Genomic DNA, 16711 nt, shown 5'->3' with positions numbered 1-16711 from the left:
CTTTGTAACTGATAAGATCCTACAATCCAATCACCACTGGATGCTAGAAATGCAAGCCAAAAAAGGAGAAAAAAGAGCAATCACAGGGTCACACATTATCATGTCCAGTGGTAAATAAATCAAGTAGGTAGCAGGCTTCACTCAGGTTTCTTGATAACTTTTAAGGGTGCTGTCCCAAATGAATACTTAGAATCAAAGAAAAGGTGCGCCCCCCTTTTCTTTGATTCAGTGGTAAATAAATACCATTCAAAATCCAGCAGTCACATATGGATACTGGACATGCTGTGCTAGCCCGTTGTGTTTGAGTTTAAGAATTGTTACTTTATTAAAGTAAAATGTATATAAAGTCACCCTTTAAGGTGTGATATTTTTTTAAAATCGCATATTGTTTGGAGCACCTTTCGAAATACCCAAGGACACTTACCAAAACAAAATGTCTCCAACTAGCCAAACAGGGTTAAGCTCCATGAGCACTGGCCTATGCCACCTACCCACACACACCCACACACACCTTCAAAGACATCCCGAAGGTGACACTGCAGTGAATTTAGAGAGTAAATAATAAAGCAAGTGAAACCCCATACAAGCGGTCATTTTAATTCACTAAATACAATGGACAGAATTATATTTGGCAAATAGAAGGAGATATTGGTGAGGAGAAGTGGTGTTGGTGTGAAGTACACCAGGCCAATGTCAAGGAGATTGGCTTAGGGCACCAAACTGACCAAACTGGCCAACAAACAAACGAGACAAAATAATACTCCTTCCCCTTTTCTAGAGGGCAGGGGCCATTAAAGATGGATATCTGGAAACGGTCAGTGACTCCAACAACTGTGCTTGGAAATATATGTATTTCATAGGAAAACCTCGGGGTGTAGTACCCTTTACAAAAGGATATCAGTATAATTTTCAACAATGCTCTCCAATGTTGTGAAAAGCAACAAACTGGGCCAGACAAAGGATGTAAGTGTATGTGTTCAGTATTTAGTGGGCTTAGTTGAATATGCAAACATTTTTTTAAAATCTGGCAAAGCTTTTAAGTGAACTATTATAGAACAAAGGAAACATGCACTCCACATGCTTTTAAAGTGACAATCCAGTGCAACCAGCGCAGGACCAGATATGAATAAAAAGGGCAAGAATCTGGTGCCACAAGGAAGAACTATTAAAGATTGGAGACTTGAAAGCAGCAACGTGACAGCCTTCGTTTGTGTAATAAAGGTTAATACGATCACATAAGAACATGCTGTCGGTATCTTCATGTGGTTGTTGTGTGCTTCACGAATTGACTCACTTCCCCCTCCGCCCCCATCTTCATTCATCCACATACTGTATCTTTGACAGTTAATGTGAAACAAGATGGCGGATGGATGTTTTTTTCTTTTTGCACCAAGTCATTCTGCAAAGACAGACATTCCTCAGTGTAATATGACTTTTATTTCTTCCATTTTATCTCGTCTGTTTAGGCAGAAACCACAAAATCTGTGCACTCAGGTCTTAATTACAGTGCAGTGTTATGCCACTAAAGTGAAGGGCATGAGGCATGCTTAACTGTCTTTCTGCTCTGTCTTCAGCAGACAGCTCTTGTAGTGACATCTCTGTAAGCACAAGGGGGTGCGGCGTTTTTGACAAACTGGTTCAGGGATGTGGAGAGAACCATGTGACGATCTATTTTGGCAGCATTTCAGATACACAACGACTCACTATATTCACCCAGCAAATGGGGGGAAAGGGCTCCTTTTACTCTATAAATACTAGTAGTAAATCCACTGATTTACAAACACGGAGGAAGAGGGGCAGAGCAGGGCTGCTTGATAGGAAAGGAGGGAGTCTTTGAGAGGGAGAATTTGAAAGAGCATCTGTCCGTTGAGGGGCGGTAGGCGGAAGTTGACTCGGCAGTTTCAGAGGGGGAGGAGAGGGGAGGGGGAGAGAGAGGCTCTGGGAGAGAGAGAAAAAAGTATTTTTTTAATTCTTTCTGCATCATTCAATTCTGCAATTGGGATACACAGATGATAGATGTAACTGTGTATGAAATATACACACTGTGCTACATTTAGATTTCACTGTGATTGTTATTCAGGGAATTTGAAAGTGAAACCAGCACCAGAATGAATGAACTGAATGAATGATCGACTTCCAGGGGACAGAGATGACTGATCTGGGAACTGCACTGGTTGGTTTACCTACAATATGGCATGCGGTTCGTATATGTGTTTTTTTATTTCCCTGTATTTAGACTAATTCATAGCCTATATTTTATAACTGACTTGCTAACCTGGCTACAGTTTGCATCCCTACTGCTGTGACTTGTTTGAAACCTTTCAGTTCTTCTCACCATCCTGTGATATATCAATGGCACAGTAAAAAGAAACACCTCTTTTCGGATTTTGACTGGCTATTTGAAGAAAATGACGTTTTAAGACCACCTTAATGACGTTTTTGATTTTCATTTGATGAGAGATGGAGCTGAAATGTTTGGTGCCCTCCCTTTCCGCCTAAAAACATAGAGATTTCTAGTAAGACTCAATGCCATATCCATGTGGACAGTGTAAAAAAAATCGCAATGGATAACGTGTTTGCTTCAACCTCATTTTTTAATGACTCTGAAGCATCTATGGATTCTTCTGCTAGTTTTGGCAGGTGGGTGTTCAACTGCTTATAGTTCTGGAAGCCTATTCTTTCTCTAACATTACATGACTTGAATGAGCTATTAGCTACAGGTGAACTATAGTCGAAAACCGGGCATGTATGACTATGTAAGATAAATATGATGCAAATTCATAGTGTACCACTGGCCTTGACATCCATTTTGAGGTGACTTGAGTAGCATTGAGGAGAAACCAGGGCTGCACTTAAAATGGAGAAGGAGCATGAGCCTTAGCCTCAGACAGGTCTGAGATCATGCATGTGCATTTCGAATTCATTAATTCGAGTTTTAAAATGTTTTTAAATCGTTTGTTGCTGATGGCGCAAAAAAAAGCTTGTTTTTGACAAAAGGACTGTTTGCCGTGTATAGGCTGTTAAATGCACATTAAGGCAGCCATATTACTTAGTATATAAAGCATCTTGCCATTTGTTGTTATTGTTTAATAATGACAATTGTGCACCATACAATACAATTTTAGAATTTTGAATAGGCAGGAAAGAAAAAAAGAAATTCTCGGAAAATGTTCACTCAACCTTGTTGATTTTCTTCTAATGCAATTATTCTAAGGCACTTCACAAAAAACATTCTGTAAAAGTACAATGTAGAATTTAAATCCTTTATTTTCAAAATGTAAGTAGCCCAATCACAAATCGGATCCTTTCATGAATGTCTCCTGAGTAAATTCATTAATATTAACTGGTCTGACCAAAGTAGATTAAGTTTTGCAGACAAAGATGGTACTTCTGGTAGTTCATAATGGCGGATACAGGGAATTAATGTATGAAAAGTGTACATTTCCATAGTAAATAGTCACTTCCATAATAAGTAAGTCATAATAAATACTTACAAATGTATGGTGGTGGCAAATATACACGAAAAAGATAACGAATGTGAATGCTCTGCATAAGTGCTGGAAATGGAACTACTAAAAATGTACATACTCTATCTTTAGAGCTTTATAGATTGCGAAATCTTTTGCGAATAGGCGTACAGTATGTATTATAAATTGTCCCTCCGATGTTCCCTAACTAATTTGATATAGTTAGCATGATTTGGTTTTACCAACAGAAATGTGGGTCTGTGGATAGCTGCAGCCATGTGGAACCTCCCCTCCCTTACAGCCATTGCTGCTGCATTTCATGAACTTGTATTGTATTGTATTGTATTGTATGGCGTGATTTGTTGTGTGATCACAATGGCCATTGGGATTCATTTTATTCTTTTATTATTGCAAGGTTAGGGTGATAAATCAAAATTCATCTCAACTTACTCAACTTTTCCCCTGTTTCCTTTTTTTTCTTCTAATGCAAAAACAAATATCCAGCTCATAGGCCTAGAACACAATTTTTGTTGTAAATATGTATAATTGACAATACAGTCAACAATTTTCCATTGTAGCTGGGATGATTTGGTTTTACCAACAGACACGTGTGTCTGTGCATACTTACAGTAGCTGCAACCATGAGAAACGTTCACTCCCTCACTGCCATCTCGGCATTTCATGAACTTGCATGATGTGTTATGTGATCACAATGACCATTGTTTATCTTAAAAAATAGCAAGGTTTGTGTGACAAACAAATTAAAATTAATCTTGCCAAATAGGCCTAATACAGGTCCTACTGCTCTGTAATGAGTACTGTGCAGAGTGTAGCCCACTTACTGAATCCAAGTCCTTTGTGTCGGTTTGTGCCTCTTGTTGGTGAATACCTGCCCGGACCCCTGAAATGTCATCATATAATATGTTGTATTTAATAATCAGCCATCCGTTTTTAATATAAAGCCAGGCAGATAACAACTGCATGTGATTTTTTGAGGCAGTCCTATGACAGAAAAGCCAGGTGCCCACAGAGCACGTGTGCATATGGTGGCTTTTTTATTTTATTTTTTTTAACTGTATTCTCAGCGCGCAACAATGCAAAGGCACGTCATTCGATATAAAAGCAGTCTATATAATATTTAGCAAGTACCCAGATCTGATTTTAGCATATATGAAAGACCTTTCTTTCTTTAACTTGCCATTTAAGATATGGTGACGCGATAAATTCATTGCTGCGCTTCCATTTTGCCCAGTCATTTCGATCCTGAAATTAGTTACGCTCTCTAACCACAGAAATCGCCTGTATGGCAACAAAGGGGATTATTAATATCAGCCTAAATAAAACGAGGCTATTTATTCGATACTTCATTGAATTTTCATAGCCTAGGTTTCATATAGCCTGGCACACATAAGCCTACTCTTTACAATTTACGTGGTAGGCTATTCCAGTGTTTCAACATGGAGTAAACGTCTGCATCCTACGTATCGAAAAATGACATTTGCAACACAATAGAAAAAATGGTCAAGGCCTGGCCTAGTCTGCACACTAGGCCACAATGGCTATCGCGATGGCTGTGCGCTGCTGCCAGTGGCAGTAATATTGGCCACTGTAGGCTACCCAGACCATGCGTGAACAGACATTTCATTGTATGCATAACTGCATCGCCTACTTACCCAATTATGTGTCTGTCGTTACATCAACAAACATTTTCTCAATGGAGATAGGTCTGCAGAAGCACTGTACTTTCGAAATGTTAACAGCAGCAGGCAAAATGCGTGTTGCCATGATCTTCCATAGACCTCTATAAATGCATGTGTGCAACGGTTGGATTTCTGCAGCACTGCAACAAGAAATAGCTATTTAGGCTACATGACATGCCGTCTATTGATGTGTTTGAAAATGGTATAGGCCGCCTACCGGTAGCCGCCACGCCAGGATGCCTGTGTATGATGCTGGCCAAAAATACATCGTTCCCGCGTAACTGACGACATCCTGTGGTCATCAAAACGCATCACGGTTCTTCCTTTGTTTCTACGCCTGGAATCGCAGGCCTAGCACACCCCCTCGTTGCCCCCTCAGTAGTGCACACCAGAATCCACCTGTTACATGTTACGTGCTGTAGTTTTGACCGTTAACCTCAAAAGTCAAAGTGGCCTTTTTGTGAATCGCGCCTTCAAGTAGGCCTAGGCTGCAACAATTCCCCACATGCGCGCGCGCTCTGACAGGTGGGAATACAGCAGGGATGGGGAACCTTTTCATTCGAGGGGCCACTTCAAATTCACCCGAGCGAGGGCCGTATTATGAACAGAAACCAGGATTTCCCCCTGCACTTTAGGCCTATATTGAAGGCAGCCACCTTTAAAACAGACCCCACCTTCTCTGAATATAATTTAATTGTATCGGAAATGCATTTTCTACACAGTAAATGTTGTGGTGTTAATTCAACACTTACAGAGTTCATTCAAGTCCACATGGACTCAAATTAACTCTTTAAGTGTTAAATGAGCACTGCAGAATTTACTGTGTAAGTAGGCCTATCCTTTACAAAATGTCATATTTCATATGAAGCTGCATTACATTAAAATTATGTCGGGGGTCGGATAAACGGCTTCAAGGGCCGCAAATGGCCCTCGAGACCCACCCAGTGGCATACAGGGACATGTTCCAGCAAAAAGGAAATCCGAGGTAGGCCTAGTCCTACAGCTGGTGAAGATGCACTACCGAATTATGTAAGATGAAAAATCCTACAGTGAAACGCCTCAGTCTGAAACACCTAGGGTATGTGCAGATATGCCAACCATTGAATAGGCCTACCTTTATTCAAGTCAAGTCGGCGTTATTGTCAATTTCTTTACTTGCACTGGTCATATATAGGCCAGTGGTGTAGTCTACTTTTTTATGGTGGGTATACTGTATATTTGAGCATTTTTTGAAGTGGGTAGGCCTATACTGTATATATTTGTGCTATTCAAAACAATGGATAAATCCATTTTAAGTGGGTATACTGAAATCCCTGACATTTAGAAGTGGGTATACTCCGTATACCTGCGTTCTACGTAGACTTCACCCCTGATATAGGCCTAGGCCTACAAATAATTTGAAATTACGTTTCTTACTTTCCCATGCAGACATAGATACTTTAGGTGTTGACATAGACAATTAGACACAGAAAGAGCATTATTGACTGTATTTGATTATATATTATTTGACTGTAAGTCGTTCTGGCCATATTGATATTGTTCTTTAACAATTGTGAAATATTGAATGCGTTTTGACTTCTGGGCTTCTCTTCGGTTAGGGTTAGGCTAGCCTATGCGAAACTGGACTTTTCTCCATAGAATACCCAGACTGACCCCGCGTATGTCCGGAAGTGCTGTCACATAGAAAGAGTGGACAATGTCTGGCATTGTCGTCGAAAATAAGCTATTCACTTGAACGGCATTTTAGGCCGTTTAGATGGAGGTTTTGGATGGGGTGTCATTCTGGCACTGGGTTATTCTCCATCAAAATGGACGACAACATTTGTTGATTGAGTGGTGGCCTCACCTGATCACCTCTAATCAAAACGAGACTTTACATACGTAGACGTAGGTAGCAACGCTACAAGGACTAACATGATGCTTTTGTATCACGCGCACTATCCAATGATGAACGTTTTGGCGAGTGCGCAAAACAGCGCCGAAATATCACCCCTTTTTCGAAGACTTCGGGAGATGCGCAAGAACGTTCACGTCAGGATGTCTGGTGTTCTGATTGGGCATAGTTTGAGCCATGTGACCACGGTTCCTTTCGACGGGGAATCCCAAGCAAACGTGTGGGTGTCGTTGTTGGTGTGTAGATCTAGTTTGTTTGAGTGGTTGAGTTTTGAAACACCGGAAAACATTGCACTCGTCGTACGAGCTCTGGCACAGATAATAGGTAAGATCGATGTTTTTAAACAGTTAGATCACTAAATGAGAAGTGTCACCAATTGCAGTTCTGTGTAGCCTACTGTGTGTAGAAATTTACCTACAAGAACTCACTAGTAGCTAACTAGCTAGTGGACCCAGAAGAAGTCATTCTGTCAGTGTAGCTGGTGGTGTAAAGTTGTTTTGCTTGCATACCGCATAGAATTTTACGCGTTTTTTAACACACATTCATTTTCCACGTTTAACGTTTACCTTGACGTCTAGACGTTTGTGTCAGGTTGTGAACTTTTTCTTGTCTCGTGTAGCCCACCGTCGACCTGCTGCCTACCTTTCCCAGTTCCCCCCTGACCTGGTACTGGACAGTAGTCTAGCTAGGAATCGTGATTTTAACATCATCTCACGGCACTGTCTTGCAATGCTGTCTTTTCTTCTAGTCCCTCTGATTGGTGCCTTTGGCAAAGCGCCACAATGAGTGATCAGGCCGAGGGTAATAAGGATTTCGAGGACCTGTGGTGGAACTCCATGTGAGCTCACTTTTCTGTCTGTTTGCACACTTTCCTTGCGTTATTGCATCATGGAGCAAGCAAGTGCATGTTCAATGGACTTTGCGTTGGCCACTTGGGCTGTACAGTAGACCTCCCATAACGTCTTCTTTGTATGTTGCAGGGTTCCTGTCGCAGACGCCAATTGGGAGACAACTGTAAGTAGACATTAATAAGAGACACCATGAGCAAATGTTCAATGGGCATTTACTATCATGTCCAGGTGTGGCTGCTGGCACTTGAGGTTAAGGATTAAGAGAGAAATGAATCGTACCTGTTTTAGTTTTTCTTGTACCTGTTGAAAATGAGGTTCAAGACAAAGACATAGTTTTTGGTTTTGCAGTTCCTTTCAGAGTCCCAGTTTGATGAGAACGTGTTTGAGCAGCTACCGTCTGACGCCGAGCCACTGGTCAGTGGAGCTCCACCATGCTCCACAGTGCCCACCATCACAGACTACCCGGGGGTCCACGCCTTCCAGCTGCGCTTCCCCCAGTCCAGCTTCGCCAAGTCCGTCACTTCCACTGTGAGTGTCACTACATGTTATTTTCAATCACATTTTTTTGTACACTTGCATTTTGTGCACACACTGGTTGCTGAAAAGATGCGGGCCTACACACACACACACACACACACACACACACACACACACACACACACACACACACACACACACACACACACAGTGAAGACATTGGCCACATGAGTGTCTAACTATGGTAACAAGGCAAATGCATGGACATTCTTATGTTCTGGTTCTGTTAGTGGGCTGGAGTTGTGAGGACGTAATAGCTGAACAGTGCATGAAAAGTAGTACTAATGTTGTAATAAATGATACTCTTAACATTGAGTTAGACTGGTATTGTGATTTAAGAGATGGCATGTCCTACCGTTACAAGGTGTCCGATTGTAGATGTCCAGGGGTCTCTCCTCTTTGTCCGCTGGTTTAGCACAGGGTGTCTTGTACACTGCATCTACAGCTTGGCGGACCTGGTGGTCATGTTATTGTGTCGTGACCGACCTACTTTTACTTTAGGCACACTGTTAAACAACTTAATGGCAGGTGACTTTTCTAGTGCTTTTGTTCAACAAGTTAATACATCGTTAGCTGAAAGTTTTCTTTCTATTTTGTTGGACATCATGGCACGAGGCGCGGAAGACATGACGAAACATGTTCTAAATCAGTAGTCCAATAGAATTTCGTGGCTGCCCAGTTGGCTTGAGAAAGCGCCACCTTTTTCCCCGCCCTTTTAAGAAATCTAATATTTATGTTTGTCTAATGTTGCTCTGATATGGGACACCTTCTGACACAAATTGAAAAGTTATTACCTGACATTGTAGCTTTTATTTTAACCGATGCACTCTGTGGTTACAACTGGGTGTCTGGCTAGTATTACTTTCCTTCTGTATGAGCAGTTGTGCTGATTAGCGTGCAACTCAACATTTTGTAAAGAAGTTTACTGGAAAATGCTAATTTCTTACAGTACATGGGTAGAAACCATTGCATACAATGACCTTTTGTGTTTTGTGCTGCTGTGATCGATATGGTTATAATTGAATAGAATGCATCTGTAGATTTCAAAATTGTTATAAAAAATACATTTAAATATTGAAAAACAGGCATGCATGTGGGAAATTTGGCTGGTATTTACTAAAAGTATGGTAGATGCCATTTATCAATATTAGAAGTGGATTATATGATGCCACCGTTGATGAATAATTGAAACATGAAGATGTTAAACCATTTACACCTTTGAACTACTAATATTGAACCACCATTTTAGTAATACAGTACCATAATTTTTTTGTAACTTTGGTCAATATATATGCATGATGCATGTTTAGTTGAATTTCCCCCATCTGCCACTAGTGCTCAATAGACTGCAGTGTAGCAGGCATGCCTTGACATGCCCATCTGAGGAGGGGTAGGGGGAGGGGTGTGACTCTGACACTAAGCGCACTGACAGGAGCTTTGCCTACCAAATACCAATGATGCAAAGGGACATCGAATTCACACTTTTGACATTATAGTAGAACTTTGGACAAGTTCATATGGTAGTGAAGAGATTGGATGTTTAAAGTGGCCTAGGTTCTATTGATTTGAGGCTGGCAAAAGGGTTTGGTAAGATTGGTAAGAGTTCATGTTTATTACATTTTAAATTTATATTATGTCTGTTTCGTATGTCTGCGATGTCTGGTAGATTTTGTTTCTGTTTCTTACCCATGTGTTATTGTTGTGGTCTTTATTTGATACCACAAATGTTTTATATTTGTGTGATTCATATTTTCTATACACTCTGATTTCTGTCTTTCATTATGTGTTTCTGTAGCAGGGTGTCAGTTTCATGTGTACATGTGAAGAAAAAAGTAGTCTGTGAATAATATCGTGTGAATGAAACTGAGTGATGTTGAATGTCGATAATGGAATCAAATCAGTAATGTCAAGTGCCTGTTGTAGAAGACAAAACACAACAGGTGGGCGGAACTGTTCCCTATGCAATATAATGAGGGTTTCAGCCAGCACTTTTATAGTTCATGTGCCCACTTTGAGAAGATATACCTACCACCTTTATTAGGTCCCCGGAAAAGAGAAATGTAATCTCTAAAGTTGCTCTTGCAGTATGTGAATAATTGACCTACAAGTCTCCTACAAGTCTCTGCAGGCTATTTTGTTTAGAAGGCTTACCACTGTTTGTAGGTTAACGTGGCTAATTGTATCACTTTAGCACAGTCTTGTGCTCCCCCAGTTCTCTGCAGGCTATCTTTTAGCAAGATTTCACAATCTGTAGGCTAACTCAACCAGGTTTTTATCATGCACCCATATTCTTGTAATCCCCCACAGTTCTCTCCGCCCCTGAACAAGCTGTACTGCCAGCGGGCCAAGACGTGCCCGGTTCACATGGTGGTGGGTGAGCTGCCCCCGCCGGGCTCCGTGGTGAGGGCCACGGCCGTCTACAAGAAGTCTGAGCACGTGGCGGAGGTGGTGAGGCGATGCCCACATCACGAGAGGACCCTCGAAAACAGTGACGGTACACATCACCAGCAATGACAGTTTATGAACAACATTAATTAAAATCAACAGTTAATTTACAGAGCCCTTAACAAAAAACAACGGTTGATGAGAATGCTGTGAAAAATAATGCGAAAAGCTCATGCAAAATCCTCCAAGTGCCTTTTCAGAAATCTTATAAAATTTCATTTTTAAAGTTACTGGAGGTGGTGAGGCGATATCCCCATCACGAGAGAACCCCTGAGGACAATGAGGGTACACATCGCCAACGATGACCCATTTATTTATAGAGCACTTTCCCCCCAGGACTGTTTATTCATAGAGCACTTTGCAGCAAACAACAGTTGACATAAGAACTGTAAAACAGTAAAGCAAATGAGAAATATATAACAACCACAACCACACTTGCTGTGTTTAGTTTGTAATGCAATCTCAGGATTAGAGAACATTAAGAAACCCATTTGACAAAGACAATAGGCACTGTTCAGAGAACTGAGTCACAAAATATAGGAGTTTCAGAATGGCTCTTTTTGACAAGACTGCAGCAAATGGAATGGCTGTAGGATAAACAGAATGTTAGAATCTAAATTAGACCTTGGTGCAATTCAAATCAGAGCAGAAATTAATTTCATTTTTTGGCTGACCACAAACAGTAGAAAATAGTCCTTTGATGTATAAATATCATCTAGCCTCCACAAAAATGTTCAAAGCTTTTACTACTTCATGTGCACTAGGACAGAGAGCAAAAGCTTTCCAATAAAAAAACGGTAATATACATTTAAGGGTTTGACTTAAAGTGCAACAGAACTGAAGCTTATATGGTAGAATGTTATGAATACTGAAACTAGTATTCCAGCAATCAAATGGGGCATGCCCTGACAAAGTGCAGATCAAAGAGGAGCGCAGCAAACTGATTGGTCTATGTCACCCTGTCTGTCATTCCCAGGCTCCGCCCCTCCCAGTCACCTGATCGTGGTGGAGGGTAACAGACATGTCGTGTACCAGCAGGACCCAAACACAGGCAGGCAGAGTGTAGTGATGCCCTACGAGCCTCCACAGGTGAGTTCCACACTGAACACAAGTCAAATCAACCTAGTGGCAAAGTAGAATTGAAAATGTACTCTCTAATATTAGCATTTCAGATAGCTTCACATATTTGTTTATTTTCATTCATTTATTTAGTTCATTTATGGACTGCAACCAAATCAACCTAAAATCAAATGTGGGATTTCAAAATGTACTTTGGTACGTGCATGTGATTTTCTTTCCTCCTGATTAATCAGGAGTTACTGTTTTGTTTTTGTTTTTCTCCAACCAGAAAATGCATGTTTAAAACCATTATCACAATTTGAAACTTATATAATGACAGACAATATGACAATATTTTCCTGTCTTTTTGCTGTTTGGCCACCAACCACAGCCATGTTTTTTTGTTTTAAATAACATTTGTCATTGCTTGTCGTTGTACAGCAAGGGAGCGAACACACTACGGCCCTCCTGAACTACATGTGCATGAGCAGCTGTATGGGCGGCATGAACCGCAGACCAATACTGACCATCGTCACCCTGGAGACACAAGAGTGAGTCTGTGTGTGTGTTTGGCTGCCTCTTTGACTGTCCATGCGTGTGTTTGGCTGTTTGTGTAGTCAGATGGTGGGTAGTCTAGCAGAGGGTAAAAGCCCTCAGCATTTTTTAAGCATTGATGATTAAAAAACCAAGCTTCATTCACGTTCATGTCACGTTGAGAACAGGCAGCAGTTAGTTAGTCTGTTTTTAGCGATGGAGAAGGTTACACTGACATAACTTATTTGCACAGTGCATACCTTATTTTTCTTCTTTTGCCCCCCTGAATCCTAATCTTGGCATTGTGCAACTGCTGTGGTGTCTAATTCAGCATCCTCTCTCTGTGTGGGTGTGGCTGCTGTGTGCTGTTTGCTTGTATTCCCCAGTGGAGTGGTCCTTGGACGCCGGTGCTTTGAAGTGCGGGTGTGCGCCTGCCCCGGACGGGACCGCAAGACAGAGGAGACCAACTTCAAAAACGCGCAGGAGGCCAAAACTTCTGCAAAGACCTCCTCAACCGCCACTAAGCGCAGTAAGCACTAACCCCTAGCCTGATGACATTAGCCATACCAGGCACACTGACATAAGAAAGACAAAGTCCGCAGGCTTTATCATTGTTTTTCCAGTTTACTTTACTTAGTTCAGCACCCAATAGTATTGACGGATGTGTGTGTGTACTTTCTTAGCTGCATCATTCATTCAGCTGCATAGCAACTCATTAGACTGCATTTTAATCCAGGAATTGTGTTTAAAATTATTGTTGCAGACTCTGAGAAACATGCATTTTCATAACGCTAAAATACATTAGTCCTTTTTTGTTGTGTGCACCATTAGTTTAAAAACAATCTGTGAGACTACATCTGTGTTGCTCTGAGGTTGTTCTATGTAGGGTACAACTCAAACTAGTACCTCCTGTCCTTTTCTTTTGCTTGTGGCCGCTTGCCTCTGTGTTACCCCGGCTCTTCGGAGAAAACAACTGTCCCCACTGTCAGCCTATGCAAATCAACTTTTGCGGGACTTTTCCCCATTCAACATTCCGCTTGCAAATGAGAAAAGGACCTTTTGAACTGTGTTTTTGCAAGATATTGAATAAAACTTAAATCATCAATGGCATGTTGTCTCATATCACAAGGCCACAAGCAACATGTAAGGATGGATGGTGCTAGTTTGAAGTGTAGTGTACCTAGTGGTGTGGATTGGCACTGCCCTCACGATCCGATTCGATCACGATTCGGGAGGTAGCGATTTGATTCTTTGCGATCCGATCCGATTCAATTCTACAATGCATTACATTTCTACTGAAAGCAAAGCAAATGTTTCATCAGTCATGATGAGGCAATACAAGTAGTCAGATACTGAGCAACAATTGGCTGTTTTCTGGATCAGTCTGGATCAGTCTGTATCAGTCTTGCAATGCTTTGAAGTACTTTTATTTAATTTAACATTCATTTGCTCCCGAAATATCCACGGAAGTAATTGAAACTTTAAAAAAATGCCGGATCGATTCTGGAAATTGCCTGATCGATTCTGGATCGTCCATGCCCCACATTGGATTGCATTGCCGAATCGATCATTGTTGAAACCACTAAGTGTACCCTTCCTTATATCTTATCTCTGATGGTCTGTCCAAAGGCATGCCAGACTCATCCCAGCCGGCCACAGGGTCATGCGCTGAGGGCAGCAAGAAGTCAAAGGTCAGCTCCACCACAGACGACGAGATCTTCACCCTGCAGGTAACGGCAACACAACAACAAGATACAAGATGTTCATACACTTCTTAATTTTCTTCTACTACAGTGTCATACACTTCTGAATCTCATTCATGGATTGTTTTGAAAAGTTGAAAAGTTTTATGCTCAGAAAAGTCTCTATAAGAGACAAATGTAGGTAAGATAGAAAAAAAAATCTCAGAAAAAAAGGTTGAAAAACAAAAAGATGGTAGGAAGAATTCTGTGACAACACGTACAGAGGGGGTTTTACCATAAAGAAAGTCTCTGCAATTATGATTTTGCAAATCAACTACATGTATTCTGCCTGGTTAAAAATATACCTGACTTAACACATTGTGGCATTCTGTAGAAAGATTTATTAAAATTAAACACTGCTTATTGTTACTGAATTAAAATGATATACAAAACATGCGGATACGCAGTATCAGGGCAACATGTGTACTGGATATTAATGTCAGAAGTTTTAAGCCCCTGTCAGAAGTGTTGATGTGTAGTGTCAGTGTAGTGTACCTTGCATCGATGGTTCTGCCTTCAGGCCCTGGCGTCGTGAAAGTAAGGAGAGACTCGATACTTTTGCTGTTTGGTTATGAATGTGACACTACAGTAGGTTAGACATTTTACTTTATGATCAACCACTATGAAAGCCTAAAATTAGTGAAGAACCTTTCATGCATTCTAACACATCTCTGCAGCAGTCTGAAATGCTTTGATGAACAAAGCCTCTTGGAGGCATTGAGTTTCAGTGGCGTTTCAGGACACAAGTGAGTTGAACATGTGCTGAAATGTGTGTACCGCTCTTGTCAGGTTCGGGGGAGAGAGCGATTCGAGATGCTCAAAAAGATTAACGACAGCCTGGAGCTCTCCGATATAGTGCCACCTAGTGATGCAGAGAGATACCGCCTGAAGAAGTAAGTTGTCCATAGTCTGGTCTTTCTTTCTGCCCTTTCTTTCTCTTTCTTTCACTTTAATGTTTCTCTTTTGCTTTTCCTTTTCTCTCTTTCACTCACTTTTCTTTTTTCCTTTCACTTTATTTGTCATTTTTCTTTCTTTCTTCCATTCTTCCTTTCCTTCTTTCTTTCTTTCTTTCCTCATCTCCTTGCTTTACTTTCTTTCTTTAAAGACAATAACATATATATCAAAGACATGCTTGTAACGTGTATATTCTCCTCTTCTTTCTTGATGTTGTAGCCACTCCAGAGGAGCCGCCAGGCGTGAGCGTGAGGGCAGCACTGTGGAGCTAAAGAAGGGCAAGAGGCTTCTGGTGAAAGGAGAAAAGAGCGACTCTGATTAACAGCACATCAAGGATTCTGCAGTACTCATTTCTGTCGGAACCTTTCTGTAGCAGTAGCCCCCATCATTTCTCACCGACAAGTCATTTTTACAATGGGTTTAAGTACTGTATTTCATGTTCTTTGTAGTATGTAGAATCCAATTAATGCCTTTTCTGTTGTAACGCTTACATCATCAATACTGTGACTTGTGTAGTACAAAAGTTTGACACTTAGAGGTAGAATAGTCTGTCAATATGGCTGATGGCCCTTCTAGGAGTGACTGCACCCTCTAAACTCATCCGTTGGTTTCATCACATGCAGTTCTGTTTTTCTCTGCCTACAAAAACTTAGCTAAATGTTAAACTGTCACAGGGAAAGAAACACCTAATAAGAGCATAACTGAATTTTGAACAACTGAACAAAAGTACCTAATGTTTTTTAACCCTTGTAATGTGTTTGGGAGTTTTTGACCCATTTTTTTTACTTGAGAAAAATAGAATGAATTATTATTCTTTCACATTGAGATTAAATGGCCTTGACTCATTTTCTGTGAGGAACATGAATGAGTGAACATAAGGGGTTTTTTTTACATGTTAAAGCACTGTTTACTTATTTTCGCTCATTCAGCACATTCACCACAACCATATCTGTTTTAAAAATCTCAATCCGTTACATGGTTTAAGTGATGTTATTTATATGTTGCTTCATCTTCTATAAGTTCTATAAGCTGTATGGTGTATTGGTATATATTTTCCAGCTTTTCTTTCTTTTTATATATATATTCTCACTATGGGAACATATTTCATATAAAATATTATACTTTACTCCTGGCTTCTGCTTCGTACTTCTGCAAACAAATAACTGCCTTGATATTTTTTTAAAACTGTTGGTTGATGTGCTAAAAAATAACGTTGCATCACCATATAGTAAATCAGCATGAAATGTATGTACAATGTATTGTTTACAAAATCAATATTATAAATTGGTATACTTGGTAACACTTCCGTAAGGAAATCGACTATCTGAACAAGGGCTGTTTGGTTAAAATGTGCGTTAATAATTACTAATGTTAAAGATTGAGTACGAAGTGGGAAGGATGTTGATTTCTGGTGACATTAACTTAACAGCTCCCCTATAAATGCAGTGGTTAGGAAATGAATAACTGATAACCTCTCATACACAATGGAGAGTATTCTTGGTATTAGGGCCCCAGCTTACTCTATGGG

General features: G+C 40.5%; 1 protein-coding gene across 4 annotated transcripts; it reads left to right on the top strand.

The window, feature by feature from the left end:
- Positions 1-1405: 1405 nt before the first annotated feature.
- tp53 (tumor protein p53) lies at positions 1406-16309 on the top strand. 4 transcript variants are annotated; one of them, XM_063203364.1, is made up of 11 exons: positions 1406-1423; positions 7810-7899; positions 8042-8075; positions 8261-8440; positions 10757-10943; positions 11871-11983; positions 12395-12504; positions 12874-13016; positions 14117-14217; positions 15019-15122; positions 15403-16309. In XM_063203364.1, exons 2-11 carry the CDS (start codon positions 7844-7846, stop codon positions 15503-15505), a joined length of 1131 nt encoding a protein of 376 aa, XP_063059434.1. In that variant the 5' UTR covers positions 1406-1423; positions 7810-7843; the 3' UTR covers positions 15506-16309. The 4 variants fall into 4 exon arrangements, with proteins under 4 accessions (XP_063059434.1, XP_063059435.1, XP_063059433.1 ...); XM_063203363.1 differs by lacking the exon at positions 1406-1423 and adding an exon at positions 7247-7385; XM_063203365.1 differs by lacking the exons at positions 1406-1423; positions 7810-7899 and adding an exon at positions 2002-2200.
- The last annotated feature ends 402 nt before the right edge of the window (positions 16310-16711 follow it).

This window comes from Engraulis encrasicolus, chromosome 7 (genome assembly GCF_034702125.1).
Source record: "Engraulis encrasicolus isolate BLACKSEA-1 chromosome 7, IST_EnEncr_1.0, whole genome shotgun sequence".
Taxonomy (NCBI): domain Eukaryota; kingdom Metazoa; phylum Chordata; class Actinopteri; order Clupeiformes; family Engraulidae; genus Engraulis; species Engraulis encrasicolus.
Note: the sequence above shows the minus strand (reverse complement) of the source record. Positions and strands in the feature narration are given on the sequence as shown.